At 46.1% G+C, this 22833-nt stretch overlaps 1 protein-coding gene across 1 annotated transcript in view; it reads left to right on the forward strand.

The window, feature by feature from the left end:
* TTC39C (tetratricopeptide repeat domain 39C) overlaps positions 1–22833 on the forward strand; it is a 92925-nt gene that overhangs the window by 61035 nt on the left and 9057 nt on the right. Inside the window, exons 6-8 of the mRNA XM_037134092.2 lie at positions 593–761; positions 18117–18210; positions 20507–20614. Coding sequence (XP_036989987.1) covers positions 593–761; positions 18117–18210; positions 20507–20614 — 371 coding nt within the window. The remainder of the gene's footprint in view (positions 1–592; positions 762–18116; positions 18211–20506; positions 20615–22833) is intronic.

Raw genomic sequence — 22833 nt, forward strand, 5'->3', positions numbered from 1 at the left:
TCTGGAAAGTGATGGATTTGAAGTGGTGCGGTTTTAAGTAATTATTTGTTTTTTTTTAAAATTGAGCATCCTCAGAGGCCAGAGAAAGGGCTTTTTTTTCCTGGTCCTTTCATTTATTTTAACCCAACTAAGTACCATTTTGCCTGTGGTTCCTGTATTTAAATTCAGATTCTGAGACGTACACCCTAAGTTCTGTGAACACAGGAGAAGACCACATTTTTCTTTTGAACAAAGTTAATGCTTTCCTGAGAGGGGGCAGTAAATTCCTGGTGACCAGGAATTTACTAATTTGTGTATCGATGAGTAATGTGTAGAGATTCATCTGGAAGCCTCAGAAGAGCTAAATGCTCCTATCATTATTTTCTTCTCACCTGATGGAAGGGAGTGTGCTGATTTATATGTTGTGCTACAGTTGCAGTTCTCCAAATATTGATGAAATTACAATGGGAAATGACACTCTGACTTTACTTCAGAGACTGCATAGTAAGCTCTTGGAAGGAGTGTGCGTCGGATGAACACAAACTGATTTTTTAAAAACAGAAGCACCATCAGAAAAGTCGTCTGTTCAACGTTTCTCTCCCTCTTCCCCTAGATTAGCTCTGCTCTGGTACCACACTGTAGTCCGCCCGTTCTTTGCCTTGGACGGCAGTGATAACAAAGCAGGCCTGGATGAAGCGAAGGAAATTCTTCTCAAAAAAGAAGCTGCTTATCCAAATTCTTCCCTCTTCATGTTTTTCAAGGGACGCATACAACGATTAGAGGTACTGTGCCTTCCCTGTTTTTTTTTAAATAAAGCCTCTGTTGATCACATGTATAATTGTCACTTGGGAACTGTGTCACAGTGAGCCCGAGGGTCGAGGAACAGTTTGTTCGTGTTCCTGTCCTTGTGTCATTGCTGTGAAAGACTCCCAGGAACCTGGGACATCAGTCACTTGTCTTCTGTCCCGGAGCTGTGGGCGAAGCAGGGCTGAGGTTCCGAGTTGGTGATGAGACGAGGCCGGTGTACTCAAGGCCAAAGGCAGGGGAGTGTCAGCAGGTCTCTTAGTGGAAGAAAACAAAATACAATTTTTTTCTCTTTTAGGGTTGCTAATAATCTGCTTCTAGATTTTTGTTTTTGGCTAACAGTTCATCTATACACAAGTTATTGCTTTCAGTGTCAAGGGCAGCATCAGCTTTGCAGTCGCAGTGGGGTTTTTTGATGTGATTCCTTTGGCCAGGTACTGTGCCCGACTGTCGTATGTGCCGTCCCATTCACTCCTCAGAACAACCATGTGGCGGAGAGAGGAAATTGTCGGGACCGTTTCTTAGACGAGAAGGTGGGGGATCCCAGAGGGCTTCATGTGACTTCCAGGCTCGCCCAGCAAGTGAGGCCAGGCTGATTCCAGAAGCAGAACCTGCCCTGACCTTGTGCGGGGCAGCTTGCTCTGCTTCTTCTTTGCACCTCTTTTTTGGTCTGCTTGCTTGAGGACATGAGGATTGGAACAAAAATGAAAATGTTTGTAAGAAATACCGAATTTTTCGGACCATAAGATGCACCTAGGTTTTAGAGGAGGAAAATAGGGAAAAAAAAAATTGAAGCAAAAAAATGTGGTAAAATATTTAATAACATAAATAACATAGGCCACCAGCCAGGTAAGCTACATTCGGACTATAAGACACACCCTCATTTTCTCCCAAATTTGCAGGGGAAATGTGCATCTTATAGCCCAAAAAATACGGTAAATCATACATGTGAAAGAAGGTGGCTGTCCACTCGGTGAGGCACCCGTATCTCCCCAGCACTTGTAGTGAGTCAGTGAGGTCTGCACGGCCTCTGTCCTCCAGGTAACCAGGCTCTCTGCGGAAGTCAGCCCCCGCAGACTCCAGCGGTGCTTCTGAGGGGTTTTGTGTGTGAATGCTTTCATGAGCACGGGGGTGTTCTGTGTGTGTGTTGGCAATACAGTGTATGTTGTTTCCCCAGTAATTTTTTTCCTTCATGAATTCCCTCCTTAAATCTGAGGACTCCTCACTTGCATGTATGGGAGTTGTGTTTCAGGGATTAGACTAATAATTTATCATTGAAACACAGCATAGAAAGCTCACCTGGATGTGAATTATTTAAACCCATGTCCAGTTTATTTTTCTTCTTATCTGGAAACTGGTTTTCTTTGCATTTAGGCTCATGAGCCTTCAGTTATATCGCTCCCCTTTTTTCCCTTGCTGTTGTTGCCAGACTAAAGAGGCCCATTTGCACGCATCAAAGCACAATAGATAAGAACAGGAGCTTGCCACGAAGAAAGTCAGGGTTAATTTTTAGAAAATGGTCCACGCCCGAAGTCACAGGTGAGCGAATGCTCAAAGACCTGGCTTCCCAATGGCTTCCAGGGAGTGGGTTACATAGGGGAAAAATAATTTTTTTAATTTTGTTTATTGATTTTGGAAACAGAGGAAGAGTGGGAGAAAGAGAGAGAAACATCAATTTGCTGTTCCGTTTTAGTTGTGCATTCACTGGTTGCTTTTTATATGTGCCCTGAGGATCGGACCTACAACCTTGGCATATGGGACAACGCTGCAACCAACTGAGCTACCTGGTCAGGGCTTGGAAAAGTTATGGGTCATGGTGACTGAGGGAGTTAGTGTCACGTCAGAGTTATGTCAGCGTTGTGGTCTCTACTGATTAACTGGTGCTAGGGTGGGAGTGGTTGATCAGTGCATCCGATCAACCTTACGTCAGCCATGAGGTCGCTTCATCTGGTTTCCCCAATTTTCAGCCCGGAGCCAAAACACAACTGAGGCCTAAGTATTATGTCTGGTTTAACTGAAACTCTGTCTTTGTGGTCAACAGACCCACAGCTTTTTCCTAAGATTATTTGGTGCTGAGCAAAATAGAAACAGATTCATAGACAGAGAGAACAGACCGACAGCTGTCAGAGGGGAGGGGGTTGGGGGACTGGGTGAAAGAGGGATTAAGCTAAGAAAATGAGACCCTCATAGACAGACAACAGCATGGCGATTGCCAGAGGGAATCGCGGGTAGTGGAAGAGGGTAAAGGGGCAATGAAGGGTGATGGAAGGAGGCTTGACCTTAGGGTAGTGAACACGGTACAGTATACAGATGATGTTCATTCAGTCATACACCTGAAACCTGTGTGATTTTATTAACCAATATCACCCAACTAAATTCAATAAAAATAAACTTAAAAAAAGATTATGTGATGCTGATCAGAACCTCATTGTCCTGAGGGCTGGATGCTTCAGGGAGTGGACGTGTAAGGGAAGGAGGCAGGTGAGTTGGGGGGCTGGACAAGGCCAATTTGAATCAGAAGGAAAGAAAGAAGAAAGGCCATATTAAAGAAATGAAATTTCTGTGCAATTACACTATCTTAAAAGCTTAATTTTGGTCAGTCATTTGAGCAGTCTGGTTTGTATGTTAGGATTCTTTTCTTTCAAGGTTGAGGTTAAGGTCTTACATGTAGTAGGAAAGGGTGTTCAGGCCGTTAAAGTTTCTGTACTCCCTTGGGTTTATGCAGGAGGGAATAACACTGTAAAAGGAAATTTTAACCTGACTCAGCCGTCTCACTTCAGTGGTCATTTCTGAAATGCAAGTTGGGCTATGGGTGATGACCCATAGCTATAGCCTTGGCCGATAGCTTTCGAGTCCTTGTTCCTGGGCGCCAGATGTAGCAGACCCTGTACAGCAGAGTCCGCCTGTTGTGGCTGAAGATGAGAGTCAGTGCACAGGCGACAACAATCCTGTGGAGAAAAAGGGAACAGCACAGCTACTCTCTCAAGGGGAGAGTGCCTATGGTGCCTCGGCCACTTCCTCAAGAGGGGAGCGCCCCGACCCTTGCCTAGACAGGCTTTTATTGTTTTCCTGGGGTCTTACAACATAGAAAGATTTATTATCTATCACATAGAATATTATTGTCTACATTTTAGGTACAATCAAGGAAATGAAAATAACATGCAGAGGGGAACGGTGATGAGCTGATTAGCTCTGTCATTGGGAAAATTTACACAGGCTTTGGAAGTTACCTTGAAGATAGACAATACACATTTGTTGTTTTAGACCAGGGTGATGGAGTTTTAGCAAGAGCAAGCCATAACGGTATGTATACATTTTCTAGGCCTGATTCCCACGGGAAAACTCGGTTTGAAGGTCTGGCTCCTGCCCACCACTTCGCTTCTGTAGGTTTTCCATACAGAGCTGAGTCACATTTGCCAGACTAAAACAAACCGGTCTCCAACAGTCGGGTGCAGGGTGAGTGCTTTCCTAGATGTAAATTTCTGGAAGAGTAAGCATTCTACATTTTGAGTAACTCCGAACACGATGCTCGGTTGAGCGTTCGCAGAGGTGCTGACTGGGGTGAGAGCCCGAAGCTCCCAGTGGGGTGCAGCACAGCGTGGGCACTGTGCCCTCGGGCCTTTGGTAGGACTCCCGTTGCACAGCTGATCCATGAGTCTCTGAATTGGGTTTTGAAGCTGGTAAGTAGAAATGTAAAAGTCAGGATTTATATTTTGTCACACTTGCCATTTTGGTTATTTTTTTATTTAAAAAAATACTTAACGTTTAGCTAAACTAAATAAACTTTTCTCCTGCAAACTTAATTGGGCTCAGTTTTGGTTTGTGCCACCACCGATTCCTCTTGGGGACTGAGCGTACATGGCAAGCCAGTGGTCCCTCCATTGTTGTCTGGAGGAGTCTAGCAGTGAGGACAGCACCACGCTGTGTAAGAGGCTTAGAGGTACAGTTGGGAGCTACACAGCCAACAGTATAGCTCTTTCCGGTCATTCAGGCTCTTTTAGGGGAAGTAATTGTGGTCTGAGCGTTAGAACTCATTCACTGTGAGCCGCTTGCTTATCCCACTGACACTGGTTTAAAAAAAAAAGACAAAAAGATCTATTACTGCTTGTTTAGAAGGTGTAGCCTGAGGATTAAGTGAAATGTGAGGAGAGTTTCTGTTTGGTCCTCCCCAAGGCCCAGAGGATGAAAGGATTCTAGGGCTGGCCTGAAACCTCACTGGCACTGCCCTCCAGGGTCCGGACACCAGCATTTTGTTAGTGTTTCTAGGTGACCCTGTAGGAAGTTGTCAGGTGGTGACGTCCTTCTTCCTGATGAGGACCTTGGCCCCAAAAGGCTGTGCTGTGGCTCTTGTCAAAGGCTTTGAAAGGCCTATAAGGCCCCAGCTCGGTTTACACACACACACACACACACACACACACACGCACGCGCGCGCACGGCTCGGTCGCTGAATGCACTTGCAAAGAATCTTTATCTTCTCAGTGAGCATTTGGGTTAGAAATGGGGCCCCTTGAGATTTTTTTACCGGCAAACACGGAACGTGGCCCGAGGGCTCGAATTTAGATAGGTGCATCATATGACATCTAGTTTCTTTGGGGACTGAGAATCTGCAGAATTATTGGAACAGCTGCTTTTGTGTAAGCTAGCTGTCACACAGGGTGGCACGCTCAGTATGCTGGCTAGTTTACATTTTCCTGTGCTCGTTGTTTTCAAATTATGTGCATGTTCTCCTCTGATACCATGAACAATGTTTTACATCAATTAGTAGTTCGTATGGGAAGATGGTGTTTAATGTGTCCACCAGTCCTGCTGCTCCCATAGTCCTTGATGTAGTGGCTTCATTCTCTTCTGTCGTCGTGGCCTAACTGGACATAGCAGTGAGGTCCAACACCTTTCGGGCCCCTCCGTGCCTCAGGATGGCGAGAACCTCTGCTCTTTGGGACGGCAGCAGCCCACGCGGTCAGCCAGCCCACAGAAAGAATTCTTTCTTTGCTGCCTTTGCTTCTGTCCACTGCACGTCTGCACGCTCCACCTGCGATCTTCTCCATCCTCCTGTACTGTCCTTGCTGCCTGTCCTGCTGCCCCTCCTGTCTGTGTGGACTTGCCCCTTGTGACTGTCGGATTGCTGTCGGAATACATTGGTTCCACGACACTTAGCTTGCGGTGAGTGCTGTCTAAGCGGTGGTGGTGGTGATTATGCTTACCGAGTGCTTAAGCCTGGGAAGTAGGGTTATTGAATTTTTTCTCTTTCTCTCTTCTCAGGGAAAAGAACTTGTTTTGGTGTCCAGGGCTTTCAGCAAAGCTAGGCTTGTCTGTGATTAGAAAAACTGGGTGTCTGTGTAGCTGTAGGGACTAAGGTACTATATAGTTAACATATTGTATTTACTTTCCCCTAAATTTCCAGAGTGGAAACAGCTGTTAGGAAGTTAATCATGGCTTATATAGTAATCTCAATTTTAAAATGTGAATTGATAGTTTTGATTTTTTGTATTTTTTATTAATTTTTTTTTGGGTAAGCCTATGGTAGTGAGAAGTCCATTGATACGCAAGTGATTTTTTTCCTTGATTGTTTTAAAAGTATTAGGGATGAATCTAGAAGTGTTAGGAACAAATCTGTATTTTAATAAGCTATTTTTATTTCTCTCTAAACAATACCGATTTGTACCTCTTCCCTCTCCTTCAGTTTTAAGTCTGCTTAGTATATAATATATAATATACAGAAATGTGTTTGGCTTTATAGGCATACATAATTTTGTACAGTTTATATGGCGTAGTTATTTAGTAATAAAACTAATTTTTAACATTAGTCTATTCATCTGTCATAAATGCTCAAATATTTGTGTGAATGAAATTTAATAAACATTCTAATGAAATTACTAGGTAAGCATTCTGAGGACTCTTTTTTCTGCATCTTATTGATTATGCTATTACAGTTTTCCCAATTATTTTCTCCCTGTTATCCCACTCTGCCCTGCACACTCCCACCCTCCTCCATTCCCACCTCTAGTTCAAGTCCATAGGTTGTACATGTAAGTTCTTTGGCTTCTCCATTTCCTATACTATTCCTAACCTCCCCCTGTCTATTCTGTGCCTGCCATTTGTGCTTCTTATTCCCTGTACCTTTCCCCCCATTCTTCTCCCTCTTCCCCTCCCTCTGAAAACCCTCCATGTGATCTCCATGTCTGTGATTCTGTTCCTGTTCTAGTTGTTTGTTTAGTTTTAGTTTTTGTTTTTTAGGTTCGATTGTTGATAATTGTGTTTGTTGTCATTTTACTGTTCATAGTTTTGATCTTCTTTTTCTTGTGTAAGTCCCTTTAATATATCATATAATAAGGGCTTGGTGATGATGAACTGCTTTAACTTTACCTTGTGTGCAAACACTGTATCTGTTCTAAATGATAGCTTATCCGTGATTGTTATCCTCCTCTTGGTTGTGTGAGGAAACGAAGCGTTTCTACCTAAGCCTCCATCTTGGCTGGAATTCAGCACTCTTATTTTGAAACTGTCTTCTGAGCTTGGACCCATACTTTTTGCACATCCTACATGCTAGCATTTTAAACCTTGGGTTTGGTTTTTGGGAGCAGAATTCTGGGTGTAGCACAAGACTGGCCCTTGGTATATGTCAAATGACTAGATGAGTCTAGTAGCCGGAAATCCATTGATCTATGCGAGTGACACCATTTTCTTTGTTAAAAGAGGAGGTTGGTCATCAAGGACAGTCTACTCTTCTTGTGTGGCACCTACACCATCTCCTAAAGCCCGTTCTGAGGACGGTACAAAAATGTCTAGACAATGAGAATAAAAGGACAGCCTCCAAAGGAGGGGACAGAATCAGATATTTAAATTCTGGTGTGCTGGCTGAAGAAGTGTGAGTCTAAAGAGATTAATTAAATGCATTTAAATGAGGTGAAAAGCAGTTGGATTTATTTATTTATTTTTCTTTTTTTAAATTTTATTTAGTTATTTTTCAAGTACAGTTTTTTGTCTATTTCTCCCATCCCAGCCCCCCCCGCCCCGTGCTCCCCACCTCCCTCCTATTTCCACCCCCCTTAGTTCTCGTCCCTGTGTCCTTCATACTTGTTCCTCCAAATCCCTCCACTTTTTCCCCCTTAAATTCCCTTCCCCCTCCCCTCTGGTCACTGTCCCCCTTGTTCTCTATTTCAGTGTCTTTGTTTTTATTCTGCTTGCTTGTTTGTTTTGTTGTTTAGCTTTCTGTTAAAGGTGAGATCATATGGTATTTGTCTTTCAATACCTGGCCTATTTCACTCAGCATAATGCTTTCTAGTTCCATCCATGTTGTTGCACAGGGTAGTAGCTCCTTCTTTTTCTCTGCTGCATAGAATTCCATTGTGTATATGTACCAATGAAACTTGAGCACAAACTTACACCATACACCAAAATAAATTCAAGGTGGATAAAAGACTTAAATATAAGCTGTGACACCATTAAAGTCCTAGAGGAGAACATCGGCAGGAAAATCTCAGATATTTCACGCAGCAACATTTTTACCGATATGTCCCCTAGAGCAAGGAATATAAAGGAAAGAATAAACAAATGGGATCTCATCAAAATAAAAAGCTTCTGCATGGCTAAAGAAAATAGTATTAAATTAAAAAGACAACCAACTGTATGGGAAAACATATTTGCCAATGATACCTCAGACAAATGTTTCATCTCCAAAATATACGAAGAACTTACATGACTCCACTCTAAGAAGACATCTAACCCAATTAAAAAATGGGGAAAGGACTGGAACAGACACTTCTCCAAGGAGGACATACAGAATATCCAGAGACACATGAAGAGATGCTCAATATCGTTAGCTATCAGAGATGCAAATTAAAACCTCAATGAGATACCACTTTACGCCGGTTGGGATGGCTATCATAAACAAAGCAACAAACAACAAATGTTGGAGAGGTTGTGGGGAAAAGGGGTCCTTAGTTCACTGTTGGTGGGATTGCAGACTGGTACAACCATTATGGAAAACAGTATGGAATTTTCTCAGAAAAATAAAAATGGACCTACCTTTTGACCCAGCAATTCCACTGCTAGGATTATATCCTAAGAATCCTAAAACATCAATTTCAACGAACCTATGCACCACAATGTTCATAGCAGCACAATTTACAATAGCCAAGAGCTGGAAGCAACCTAGGTGCCTGTCAGTAAATGAATGGAGCAGTTGGATTTAAATGACATCTGTGCTCCTCGCTGGGAGCCTAGGAGACCCGAGCCCCTGAACTCTGCAGGCTCAGCCGGGCAGGCACTGGACTGTGGCTGCCTCCGAGAACCTCAGCAGCTGCAGCACCATTTCCTGGGGACAGAATGGACGTTTGCCCAAGGCCCCAAGGTGAGGAGGAGGGCCTCTGGAGAGGTGATAATGAACTCCACCTTTTATGTGAGTGTGCCCTTATCTCCAGATCTGTGTCTTGTTGAAGCTGCCTTCCTCCTCCTTTCTGAGAAACAACTTGCCCCTGAGCCCGCTCCCCTGCTGTGCATGGCAGGGGTGGGGGGCCCTTCCTGCTGACAAAGGTGTGAGGTAGTCTGTGGTTTCCCTCCTCCGTGAGCAGTGTCTGCAGGGACCGCTTTGACAGCTGACCTCACGTCACCTTATTTAGGTCCCATTCCTTCCCAGACCGTAGGGTTTTTTGCCCTATTTTCTGTACCAATGGAGGGTGTTCACAATCTGCTCTAGTGCATGTTGTCCTGTCTCTGGAACTGGCTTCTGCCTTTCCTGCCAGCATCTTCAGTTGTCTGAGGTACCTTTTAACAACTGGCTGTAGTGCTTTCTCTTCAGACTTCTTTAACGATAAAATTACATTTTTCATGGGTGCTCCCTAGAATAAATCGGAGGTATGTGTTGCTTTTCAGCCCGTGAGCTCACACAATTGTGGCAGGAACAGAAAAGTGGAGGTCGATACCTCCGGTGATGAATCTACCGGGTATCGAGAAGTGACAGGAGGTCCTGGGGGGCAGAAGTGCCAGACCAGGAGCAGGGCAGGGCCTGTGCTCCCTGACTCCGGGGCACCTGACTGTCATCAGAGCGGTTTGGTAGCAGCGTTTCTTTGCATCTGTGGACAAGCAAGCCTGCCTCTTGTATTAGAACAGCACGCTTGGCCAGCATGATGTAATGTTGTTATTTATAGGATCAGGGAAAAGGCAATGCAGGAAGAGAAATAACTCCCCGAAGTCCTTCTGTTAATTGTAGTCTCCCTGCATCCTGCATGGTTGTCTTTATCCCTTCAGGCCCCCAAACTCAGGTTGCCCTTTATTCTTTGAACTACACAAGATGAGAGATTGATTTATTCTGGTGGAGGCAAGATGGACACTATTTCTCTCTGTACTTTCCAGGTAGATAAATTTCTATCACATGGTTTAATGACTCTGTTCACTGAAATGAGATGATAGTAAAATTGCTAATAAGTTAATTACTTCTACTATAGCTAGACTTAAACTCTATCTGTACAGGCTGTTGGGTTGAAAAGCAAGTAGAAGGGTAATATTGATTCATGCCCCTGAGCTCACGGAGCTTTCCCGTACCTGTATTAGCCCCAGTCCGAAGGGTGGGATTAAACGCGGACTCTGTGGTTGGGAGTCCTGGACAGCAGTACTGCTGAATGGATTCCACTGCTCAGCAGCACTAATGCTGAATCCCATGTAAGTGCGTGGCCGTCACACGTCCTTCTGTGTGCTACAGGTGACAAGGAGGGCCTCTCATTTTAAAACACATATGTAATAGTTTATTTTAAGACATCAAGCAACTTTATAAAAATAAGCCAGTGATAATTGTTTTACTTTAAATTATTTTGTGATCTTTAATATACCCATGAGACTTTATTCAGTTTTGTAACAAATCTGATGTTTACATGTTTTGACACAGTTTTTGTAAATAACTGCTATGAAGACTATTTAGATTTTCATTGTGTTAATAATTTGGTGTTGCCCTGCCAAGAGATTATTGTTGGGAGAATGGACTGTTGCTCTTTCCATAGGACTTTGCACTGTTTCACTGTGATAGCAATTACTGCAACACCTGTCTTAGCCTAGTTTCCCTTGAGCTGTTTCCTTGGGTTCTAGCTTTAGTGGAGTCCTTAGTAAGATCGAAGAGTAGAAAGAGCTCTGTAGCCCTTGCTGAATGAGGAGAGGTCGTACTCAAGAAGTAGTGGTCCAGGGTGCGGCCATCCATGATTTTGTGCACGGGGTCAGCAGCGGTTTTCTGCTGCATCATTCTTGTACTTGTTTTTATTTTCACAGTGATGAAAACTGAAGCAGTTTAAAGATAGTTCTTAAAGTGTTACCGATAAGACATCTCATGTTCATGTATCAGAAGACTCGGTATTGTTAAGATGGCAATATAACTTAATTGAGCTACAGATTGAATGGGCGAAGAATAGTCGTTTCCACAAATGGTGCTAGAACAAGTGGGTATCCCATGAAGAGGATGAAATGGGACCCACTACCCCATACCACACACAAGAATTAATGCAAAATGGATCATAGACCTAAATACAAGAGCTAAAACTATAAAACTCTTGGGTTGGACTGTGGGTTCTCAGACACATCAAAAGCACAACAACAACATAAATGGAACTACAGTACGTCAAAACGAGAAACTTTTGTGTCTCAATGACTGCTGTCAAAAAACTGAAAAGACTGTACACAGAATGGGAGAAAATATTTGCAAGTTGTAGACCTGTAAGGGACTTCTATCCAGAATATGAGGAGAACTCTAACAACGCAGTCATTAAAAGACAACCCTATTAAAAGAATAGACAAAGGATATGAAGAGACATTTCTTCAAAGAAGATATGCAAATGACCAGTAAGCCCACGAAAATACACTTAACATGGCAAGTCATGAAGAAATGCAAAACCAAGCAAGATGCTATTTCACCTTCACCAGCCTAGCTATTATAAAACAGAGAGACAAGCCCTGGCCACTGTGGGTCGGTTGGTCGGGCGTTGTTCTGCAAACCTAAAGGTCACAAATTTGATTCCTGGTCAGGACACATAGCCTGGGGTTGCAGGTTCAGTTCCCAGTCAGAGTGAGTGCAGAAGGCAACCGATCGGGGCTTCTCTGTCACATTGATGTTTCTCTCCTCCTTTTGCTCCCTCCCTCCCCCTCTCTAGAATCAGTAAAAAAAAATAAAAATGAAAATAAAAAGCCAGTACCAAGGGTAGACACGCGTGTGGGGAAGTGGAACCCTCCTTCATTGCCGGGGTGAGTGTGAAGCAGTGCAGCCGCTTTGGGGAGCAGTGGGGTGGTTCCTCAGACCCTGAGCCCTGGGTGCACCATGTGGCCCAGCAGTCCCACTGTTACGTGCACTTAATTTTATTTGCTAATAAGTTATGTGTGTAGTATCTATTATATGTGTAATATATATGTTACTGCTTTCAGATGTATGGAGATTCCATAAATATTGACCTAAAGAAATGGCCAGGGCAGGCTGTTTTTCCTTTTAGACAAAGAATCAGTGCATTTTTGAAGAACTCACAAGACAAAGAAACTCAGGCCAGGGGACTGATTAGTTAAGGAACTAAGCAGGGTGTGTTTACAGAGCCCTCTCAGCCCTGAACTCCGTATCTCTGGCGATAAGGTTGCACCTCTGCATCCTGGTACAGAGAGAGCGCCCTGCAGGTGGAGACTTTCTTCCTTCGGGGCGGACAGGGAAGAGGTCAGGGTGTCCCTCCTGCACCAGCTGTTTTTCAAGTAACTTTAATTCAAAATAATCAGTATGCCAAAGTGGCACGTTTTGGGGGGGCCAGGGCTTTTCTTATTCAGACCAAACTATAGTTGTGCTGTAAATCCAGTAGGAAGCACTTTGCATCATGGATTTTGTCAAAATAATGTGCATAACTCTTGAGAGACCAGGAAACTCTTGTAGCTGGTGCATTATTTAGCTCCTGTACCAATAGTGGTGCTTTTGGTTACATAACTCACTGTCCAAGGGGATTACTGTCCATTCGTATGGAGGTGCTGAAAACATAATTACTATATTCCAGTGTTTGTACACAGTCAGAGAGTTGTTGCCTGTGATATAAAAGGGGGGGTAGTGCTAAAAGAAATAAAAAAAGGCCCTGCTCCCAAAGAAATTTAAAATTGAATTATGAAGAGGGCAGTGTGAATGCATTAATGACAAGGCAGTAGAAGGAATGAATAGGCACTCATCGTGGGTGGGGCTCACTGGGGAGGTCGGGCTGAGGGGGGGGGGAGGCTGGCCAGGAAGGACGGGAGTCAGTGGAGCTGGGAGGGGAGGGAGGATCGCTGGCCCTGGGATCGGCGCAGGTTCGGTTTCGGCACCTCCGCCTCTAACAGGTGTATGGCCCTCGGCAAAGCACACTGTTGTCCGAGGGGCCACCGAGACTTTTGCCATCTTACCTGCCATGTGAGAAGAACACCACATGTTAGGTTTTATGATGCCGACCAAGAGTCCAGAACAGGCTTGTTAAGGCAGCATTCTTTAAAGGCTCTGTCCTCAGAACACACATTTTCAGCTACCTCGTTATGTCTAAATAACGCATATACATTTGGGAACATGATGAATTACAAAGGACGTCAAAGGACAGATAAAAGTCTTGCATTCCAGAAATAACTACTGTTTACCTTTTGCTAGAGTGGAGTATTGACTGCAATCACCAGTTGAAGATCTGTTTCTTCCAGTCATTTACAACAGGCTCTGGGGGAGTTCTCATGTCAGAGATTTGTGCGGACCGTGAAAGGACAAATGGGGGTTCATGTAACATGCCGTCATACAGAAGTCTGTGTATAACTCACTGATCTGCAGTTTGCATGCACAGTCAGCAGTAGCACCGTGTTCGGTTCTCAGTGACCTGCTGAGCTTCCCGGCCGAGTTTCCTAAGATATGGGTCAAGGTCACCATCGTCTTTTGCCTGTCTACAAAGTCTCTATCATGTCTCCTGTTGCTCACATTGGGTAGTCCCTTTCTTGCGTTTGGAGTTTTATGAACTAGAAGTTTCAGAGACCTCTTCTGAGATTCTTTTTGCATTTGCTCAACATGCTCTCTGTACACGCAGCATCCTCATCAGCTGTTGTAAGGAGGCTGATTTGCTCCAGTCTGGGTTTCTCATCCGTGTTGCTCATTTTCTCCTGGCTCCTTGGCCGCAGGGATCTTGTGCTCCTTGTTTTCCTCCAAGCTCACTGGCCAGTCCTTGTCCATCTCTTTTGCTGTTCCCGGCTCATCCGCCCCAGTTCCACTCGGCATCCCCTGAGGGGATAAACAACAAATCATTCCCGAGAGTTCACAATTGTGTTGGGTATGAATCTGGCACTGAAATGTGGTACTACCGTCTAAAATGTAATATTCTTTGTTACATTGTGTGCTCATTAAAAGAAAAAAATATTATCTAAACATTTTTTAATGAATTATTCCATTGAAAGGCATGGCTTTATAGTGAACTAGTTGTTTACATAGTTCTAGAGCATAGAAAATACTGGAAATATTTTCTGTAAGTCAGGAAATTCTGACATTACCTGGTACCCTGCTCACAGAGGTGGGCACTAAAGGAAGAAGTGTAGGTCATCTTCATTCTAAATATAGAAAGTATAAATAGATATGAGCGAGTTAAATCCAGTGAGGCAGTTTTGAAGGGTGCGTATGACCTAGCGGCACTTAACTCCACAACGGCCAGTGTGTCCCGGCCTCAGGAGACGCCTTCCCGCCCTTCCCCACGTTAAGGAAGCTGTGGCTGGAGCCAGGCCTGCCTGTCGGGGGATGTCCAAGTGGCATCGAATGGAATGGGCTGTGAGACGCCAGACAAACCAGTAGCTAATGAGAAGGAGAAAGGAGCTCTATTTGGTAAGAACGGCATCTGCTAAAATGTGTAACAAACTAAATGGTGCGGCTTGAGAACATCCTCATTAAAGGCGGATAAAGCGAGGGGGCACCCCGTGCCTGCTGGGGTTCAGTGTGTTGCCCTGTGGTCCCGGCCAATTGGTTAAGTCTGTTCTAAATTACTGTTTAAAATGTGAGATAGCGGCGTTATTTACAGATGATTTAATAATCCCAGGAAAACCCAAGAAAAAAACTTAGTTAATGAGAGTGTAACAGTATGACACATGCAAATCAACGAGCAAAAATCCGAGGTTTTCCGACACACCAGCGAGGTCCACTGAGGCAGTAAGCTGGAGAAGACTGTTCCTTTGCAGGGGCTGCAGGTGCATAAAATGCCTGGGGGTGGTGGCCCTGCCGGGAAAGAAGTCCGGGATGATGAGAAGCGTGCCTCATCTCTGTGGTGACAGTGACGCTATCAATGACACTGATTTTAATTTGGCAGTAAATATGCTGCGTCGAATTTGGCAAAGACATGTGCTTTTGTTCTTTATGGTTTCCTCTGGAGGCAGATGAAACGAGCCAGCGTTTTTCTCATTTTACCAGTGAGGAAGCGGAAGCGTTAGGTGGTTTTCATGACAGCGAGTCCGTGTGTAAGGCACCAGCGAGGCAGACGTGTGTGCTCTGAGGCGCTCACTGCTGATGCCTGGCCGCCTGGCTCCTCCACACCAGCCTGTCGTCTATACTGTCTGCGGGCCAGGGTGGGCATATTTCTTTAAAACATTAAACTGGGAAACGAGTATCAAATTGAGGATAATTTTCCTTTCTTTGCTGTGTCATGGATATTTCATTAAAAACTCCCACAGATCATTTTTATTTCACATTATTTTGGTGAAAAAGAAGGGCAAACGTTTCCACTGTTTTAATAACTTCATTGCGATTCCTCCGTGCGTGATCAGAACAGAACTAGAATTAATTTCGGAGTCATGCTTGTTCCGGGGGTAATGTCATTAAGATCAGAAAATGGTCTGAGTGCATTATGTTTCTATTAGAGTGATTAAAACAGAAAAAGCACGATAATTTCTTAATTTTTAAAAAAGTGTGCATTATTAGTTTTCTAAGTTTGTTTAACAAATTATACAGATTTGGTGGCTTGAAACAACAGGACTTCATTTTCTCGTAGTTCCGGAGGCCAGACGTCCAAAACCAGTTCCCGGGGTGAAATATCAAGGTGTCTTCCTGGCAGTGCCCCCTCTGGAGGCTCTTGGGAGAAAAGCACTGGTGGCCACCTGCATTCCCGGGCTTGCGGCCACATCACCCCAGTCCGTACCCCTGTAGTCACGTCACCTCCTCTTCCGTCTGTGTCCCCTCTCGCTGTCTCTCTTTCATAAGGACCCTTGTGGTTGAATCGGAGGCCCACCTCGGTAATCCAGGGTGCTCCCGCCATCCCGAGGTCCCTAATCACACCTGCATACGCTGTCCCTGGAAAGAAAAGCAGACTGTGGAGGACACTGGAGAAGAGTTTGAATACTAGTCAGTTGCCAGCTTATTGACCTTGACCAAGCTACTTAACCTTTTGGAACTAAAGTTTCTTCATCTGAAAATGGAGCTAACACAGGTCTACCTCAGGGAGTTTTTGAAAGAATTAAGAGAAGGGATGTTGATACATATATTACTTTGCTTCCTTTTACTTAACTTGCTTTCAAAACTTTGTTTTGACTAGTCTTTTGAATCTCCAGAGCCTAGTGCCATCCCAGGCACATGGCAGTTGCCCAATAAATTAACATTCACCTGAGTAGTTATCTGTCTTCTGACGGGTATGGTGTCATTTTTACAGTCATGCTTTAAACCCCAGCTGGGGACAGCGTGCCCGGGTGGCCCATTCAGAAATATCCTGAGCATGACAGTCGAATGCCATTAAGTTGGCGACCCGAGGATGTGCATGAAATGGACAGTCGCTAACACTGCGGTTTCTGTGTGAACGCACTGAATTGCCTCTGTGTCTGAGGCAGGACGAGAACTGTCCCTCCACAGAGGGAAAGGTTGGCGGCGGTTGTGACGGCTGTCTGGCTCCCTCTCTCTGCGCACACAGGCGCTTTCAAAGACCGATCTCCCACCCGCTTGGTCCTTTGGCCTTGTGCTCACAATCAGTGTGCGTGTGTGGCTCTAGAGCTGTGGGCCTCGTGTGTTCCTGGGAGTTTCCCTCCACTGCATGTGTAGTGACTCAGGGACGGGAGTTAGTGACACGGTGGCGCGCGTCTCTCGTCAGCATTCGAGGGTGGTAAGAAGGATCAGATGCCGTGGTGCGGCCTTCTGACCACAGAGGAAAGTGCCCTGTGTCTTTATAGAAATGCTGGCATCATTTGGCTGACGTCGTTCCCGAGTCCCAGGCCGCCCTGCAGATCTGGCCGACTCATCCCCGAGGTGCCTTGTGTCCAAGAGGCTTCCCACAGTGACCGTGCGTCACTAAAGAAGATGAGAAATGTGGTAGGGGCTGGTTCCAAGGGAAGCTGGCAGCCCCTCTTTGAAGACCCTCCATGCCCCTGCCTGGCGGAAGTGGGGGATGGAGGGGCTTTGGAAAGGGAGTGGGCAAGGGCAGCAGAGGGTGGCACAGAGAGAGGGGTGTGTGCAGGGCTGGGTGGGGGATGGGTGGTGTGGGCGCCAGCAGAGCAGGAAGAGAATGCTCCCAGGCACGTCACAGGAAGCAGGCGGTGTCAGGTCTCAGCACTTGGGATTCACATTTATTACTGATGCGTGGCACTTAACAGCTGTCATTGCCATGTTCAGGGCTTGAGCTAACCCTTTTTCTCCCGGCGATGGTTTATAGGTGCTCTGACCAGGTGCTTGTGGCATCAGGTTGGCAGATGCTGAAGGAGATCTTTAGTGGAAAGAAGCACAATGTATTTAACCAGGAATAAGTGGAACAGACATTGGAGAGTCTGCTGGGTTCTAGACAGTGCTAGATAAATGCAAAATTCAGACGTGTAATCTGGACTCCCAGAGAATGTTTTAAGTGTTGGGAGAGGAGATAAGAGAGCCAGAAACCATCAGAGAAGAGCATTCTGGTGCAGAGTTGAGCTACAGTATCGGTTGTGTGTGTGTGGGGGGGGAGTGAGCAGGCTGTACAAGGAGAGGGTGCAGAGGCCACACTCGTGGTCACTCAGCACTGACCAGGGTCCTCCCAGTCCCCGTGGCCACACACGGGGGGAAGAAACGTCCCTGTGCCTGGACAGCCTGTCTGGTCACGAGGAGCCAGGTTGGCGAACGTCACGAGACTTCAGTGGGGAGGGCTGCAGGGGCAGGCGGCGTGGGCCAAGCCCTCACCAGTCGACTCTCCCGACCCCACTAAAGGGTTCCGTGCCCACGACTGTGGGGACGACTGTGGGGACGCACGGGAGTGTTTTTCAGGAGTCTGTGAGCCACCATGTCCTATACAGCTCAGTCGGCTTTAAATGACTGCTAAGGAAAGAGATGCTTTGAATTATGAAATTATAGTGTTAATGACAGATGTTAGCCAGTAACTTTACGTTCCATTTTTCCTCAGTGTCAAATCAACAGTGCCTTGACTTCCTTCCACACTGCTTTGGAACTGGCAGTGGACCAGAGAGAAATCCAGCACGTCTGTCTGTATGAAATCGGTAAGCGCGAGCGGCCCGTCCAGCTCCTGTCACGCGCCCGTCCCCCGTCCTCACACCCTTTTCCACCGTCAGTGCCGTTCAGTTTGCATCTTTATAAAATGCTTGCCGCCTTCTGTAATGATAAGGCTTTGTTATCGTAGTACAAGTAATGATGTTTATAAATTTACTCTTTATAGTATTTTGAATTTAGGATAATAGATGTTATCAGTGTTACTCAAATTAATTGACAAAAAGCCATTCGTAAATTCCGTATTCGACTGTACGTTAGAATTCAAAACTTTTTCTCCTCCGTCCCACCAGCGTTTACTCGAGAAGAAAAGTGCAGTGTGAGAGAAAGTTCGGCTTGTGGACTCCAGTCCCAGCTTCCGCCCACTGGCTCGGGGCCCTCGGCCACCAGTGCGCCCCCGCGGCTGTTGCCTCCCCTTGTAGCCACTGAGGTTTAGATGAGGCAGCACATGAGGACCAGGCAGGGTGCCTGGCACACGGAAGGCCCCGCACACACATTGGCTGCTTCCTTGGCTTCTCCCCCCCTGCGGTCTGTGAACAGACTCGGGGCTAGCTGTTTGCTTAATATTTCCTCCTCCTTCCCCAAAGCTGTCGCAATGATGACTTTGTTGACGGAACTGAAATTTTCCTGTCCTGTTACGTTGGTCATTCCATAATCCTTTTATGTAACAGTTGCTGAGAAGCATAAATACAGCTTGAAATTTTTAATAAGGAGCTCATACTCTTTAGAATTTCAGCCCATCACTAGAAGGTCACATCCTGTATCTCAAAGGAGAGGAATGAAGAAAGGATGAGGGAGTGACGGGGGTTACAGAGGAAATTGGGGTTCCGAAAGCCACCGGCGGAGAGATGGACCGGGAAATGGAGAGTGCTGGGCAGGTGGCCCGCACCTGTCAGGGCGGGGCCCCGGATGCCTGCCCCTTGCCCTCTGGAGACACGAGTGTCCTCCTGAATCTTTTAAGAGAAAAGTGCAAACTAAAAGATTGGGATATCATATGCAATATCAGATTGCATATGCAATATCATATTTTAAATGCCTTGAGTATTTAGGGAGGGAAGGGGAGGTCTAATCCGGTACAAAATGTATGTGCATGCAACCTGAACCCTGCTGTGAGCCATTTACGTAGGCCAGATAAGACCCGACTGGGCGGCCTTTTTCACGCACAGTTTGAAGGCCTGTGGTGGAGCTGAAGGGGCCTAGAAATCATTGAACCCAACTTGGGAAGCTTAACTCTGGAGAAAAGTAGCAAAATCAGACTTCTTATTCAGGTTCAGTACTACCTTTCACCTCCAGTTAGCATTTAACTCAAATCTTACCCTGATGTCCATTACAGGATGAAAATATTCAGTCCCACTTTTTACTCTAAAATACGTCAACTTCATATCCTGTTCCTTAGAATCGGGCACTGAATTCTGGTCTGCCGCTTCTCCATAGTACACGTGGCAGGTCCCAGACGACACAGCTGCTTCCCAATATACCTGATACAGAGTTTTCTTTGTATGGGGGCCACTAACGTGGCAGGAAAGAGGGTTGGCCTCCGATCCTCACGCCTTCCCTCCTGGGAGCCGTGCAGCCTTGAGCAGGGATGGCCATGCCCTAGGTTTTCTCCTTGGGGAAGTGAGTGCACTGTCAGCTGCCCTGCAGGGCTGTCGTGGGATCAGAGGGGCTGTGTCAGTGCCTGGCACAGGGCTCGGCCTCACGAAGGGGCTCGGTGGATGGGAGTCCCGTTACCATGATGGGGATGAAATTCCTTGCATGTTCCCTGCTGCCCTTCCTACCAGAATGCCAGTCTACTGCTGTTTCGATCTGGAAAAGACACATCTTTTCTCAGCTCCACGACCGACCTGCTGACTGCTTGCTCTTTACCTCTCGCAACAGTCTGAGAATCACTAGGAATCAGTGATGAGCAAGTGATTTGCTTTAAGGCTTTTCGAGGTGGTCTCTCTGTGTGAGCTGTTGGTACTGCTTTTCCTGCGCCCCCACCTACTCATGGGCCAGGACTGCTGTGCTTGGGTCACCCTCACAGCTCTAGGCGGCAGGTTGGAGTGTTTTTATAGAAATCTTTATGTTATGTCACTTTCCTTTGGACGGCATAATTAGTTGTGAAATCAGAAATGCCTTATCTTAAAATGGCACATAAGGCTGTTGAACAGGTAACATCATTTTTAGGAAGTCCTCATGTGGTGTGACCAGCACTCACAGGGCGTGGCAGCAGGACTGGAGGCGGGCGGGCGGGGTCTGAGGCTCGCCAGTACTGGAGGTCGCGCGCTGACAGTGTTTCTTTCACAGGTTGGTGCAGCATGATAGAGCTGAATTTCAAGGATGCGTTTGATTCCTTTGAGAGGCTAAAAAATGAGTCCAGGTGGTCCCAGTGCTATTATGCCTACTTAACTGCGGGTGAGTAGACCACCGCCGCTGTGAGTGAGCTCACACGCATCGGCAGGCGGGGGAATCACGGCAGGAAGAGGCAGAGGCTGTGTTCTCCCCGCCGAATGTTTCGTGCAGCCCAGCACGAAGCAGCGAGTGCAGCGCCCCTGACCGACTCAGCAAGGCTCTCTCTGCCCCTTCCCCTCCATCCCTCTCCGGGCTGGTTTGGTCACATGCTCTGTCTGTCTCAGAAATGCTTATCACAAGGTTTCCCTCATTGTGGTGCATTTTTCCCTAAGCAGCCTCAATGGTGTTCCTCCGCTTTATTTTCTAAAATATATTTTTAACATGTCTTTGCGATTGTGTCTATATCTTTAAGATTGTTAGTGCCTTGGTTACCAAGTCACCTAGATTTTGAGTGGTCTGTGCCCATCTTCTTTTACTTGTTCGTCCTGCTGTATTGACAGTGTAATTGTGCAGAACACAAGATATTTCAACACTGCATAACCTTATAGCAGAAACATCTGTGTAATTTCTGTATGGATGTGAGGCCCTTGGCTTTTTGCCATTGTATGAGATAATTAAAGATATGCTGCCACCTGGTGGACAAAAGGGTTGTCTGCGCCCTGAGGTGCCTAAGTGCTATTGTTATATTATGGAATTGTAGAGGTGGGAATTAAAGAAACCCACGTGGTGGTTGTCCATTTTCTGCTTCTGATGATGAATTCTCTGTATACAGCCATATAAGTGATTATTTCACTTAAAATTCAGGGCTGGCCCAAACATTATTTTAAATATCTCTTTATTTCTTTGAATATTCGGGCTTAATGAAACATCTCCTTTCATTCCATCCCCTTAACTGGTTATTTGAAATAAGGTGGAATGGGCAGTGGTCAGTAGGTATGCACTGGGTGTCCTGAAGCTGCAGTCGTTAGCAATCAGGGTGGAGCCTGCCACACCCACAGCCCTGCTGCGGTCTCAGCAGGGCATGCATTTTCATACAGCTCTGCAGCTTGTGTCTGAACAGGATTACTTTCAATGTGCTGGTTAGTATACTGTGTCTCCCACTTAAGGGTCATTTCATAGACTTCTCAGGCATCTCCCATGAAAGCATCAGCTGTTTATCCAATGACCTCCGTGGGCCCAACACGTTGAGGAGATGAGCCAAGTGAGTGAGGCCTGCACAGTGACCCAGCAGTTATCCAGGTGTACCTGGGTCAAGCAGCCGATTGTGGGCAGCTAATTCTTTGATCTAGTTGTGCACAGAACATGAAAAAATAAACGTACGTGGCGGCTCTAAGGAGCAGCATTTATCTCCAAAGACAGAAAGTCCCAGGGTTGTGCCGGCTGTAGGAGACAGTGAAGAGTGGAGGACCCTGATGGGAGGTGGGCGAATAGCTCTGAGACAGAGGGTGCGGGGCGGGAAGGATCGCTGTCAAGCAGTCAGAGAAAGCACCTTGCGGGAGCTGCCGTTTGAGCTGGTGGTGAAGGACAGGCACATGTTGACAGGCAGAGCTGGAGGGGGCGGGCATTCCGGTACCTGAAACGCTGCCGCCGTAGGCTTCTTCCCTTGTGGGGCGGTTTTCTGTGCGTGGGGTAAAACAGATGTGAATGTAAAATCTGTCTCAGCCATTTTTACCATTTTAAGGGTAGAGTTCAGTGGCCGTAAGTACATCCATATTTTTTAACACAGCGGTCACCCCTGTGCACCTCCAGAACTGCGTTGTCACCCCAAACTCGAGCTCTGTGCCCATTAGGTGGTAACTCCAGGGTCCCCTCTCCCCAGCCCCCGAAAGCCACCACTCTGCTCTCTGTGAGTTTGACCGTTCTGTGGACCCCATATAAGTGGAATCACAGAATTTTGTGTCTTATTTCACTTAGCATGTTGTCAGTTCATCTATTTGTAACATGTATCAGAATTTCATTCATTTTAAATAAAAGCTTTGCCTGGGGCTTGGGGTGGCTTGAGGATGGTCTTTCAAAATCTTACCATCCGTAAGGCTCAGCCTGACAGCTAGTTCCACAAAGCCTCCCTGATCACGCCAAACAGAAGCGATCCCTGCTCTTTCTGAGCTTTCCTGAAAGCACTTTGGTTCTCTGAAGACTCTTACCACCTTGCACACGGTAGCGGTCAGACAGTGTGTGTGTCTCACCTCTGGAACTGCACCCGCATCTCTTCAGGGTGCGAGCATGTGTGGTTCTTGCTGGCAGTCTGCAGGTGGTCTGGGCCAATGAACACCTATAGGGTC

This window comes from Artibeus jamaicensis, unplaced genomic scaffold (assembly GCF_021234435.1).
Source record: "Artibeus jamaicensis isolate MK-2021 breed Jamaican fruit bat unplaced genomic scaffold, CSHL_Jam_final contig_354, whole genome shotgun sequence".
In the NCBI taxonomy this organism is placed as follows: domain Eukaryota; kingdom Metazoa; phylum Chordata; class Mammalia; order Chiroptera; family Phyllostomidae; genus Artibeus; species Artibeus jamaicensis.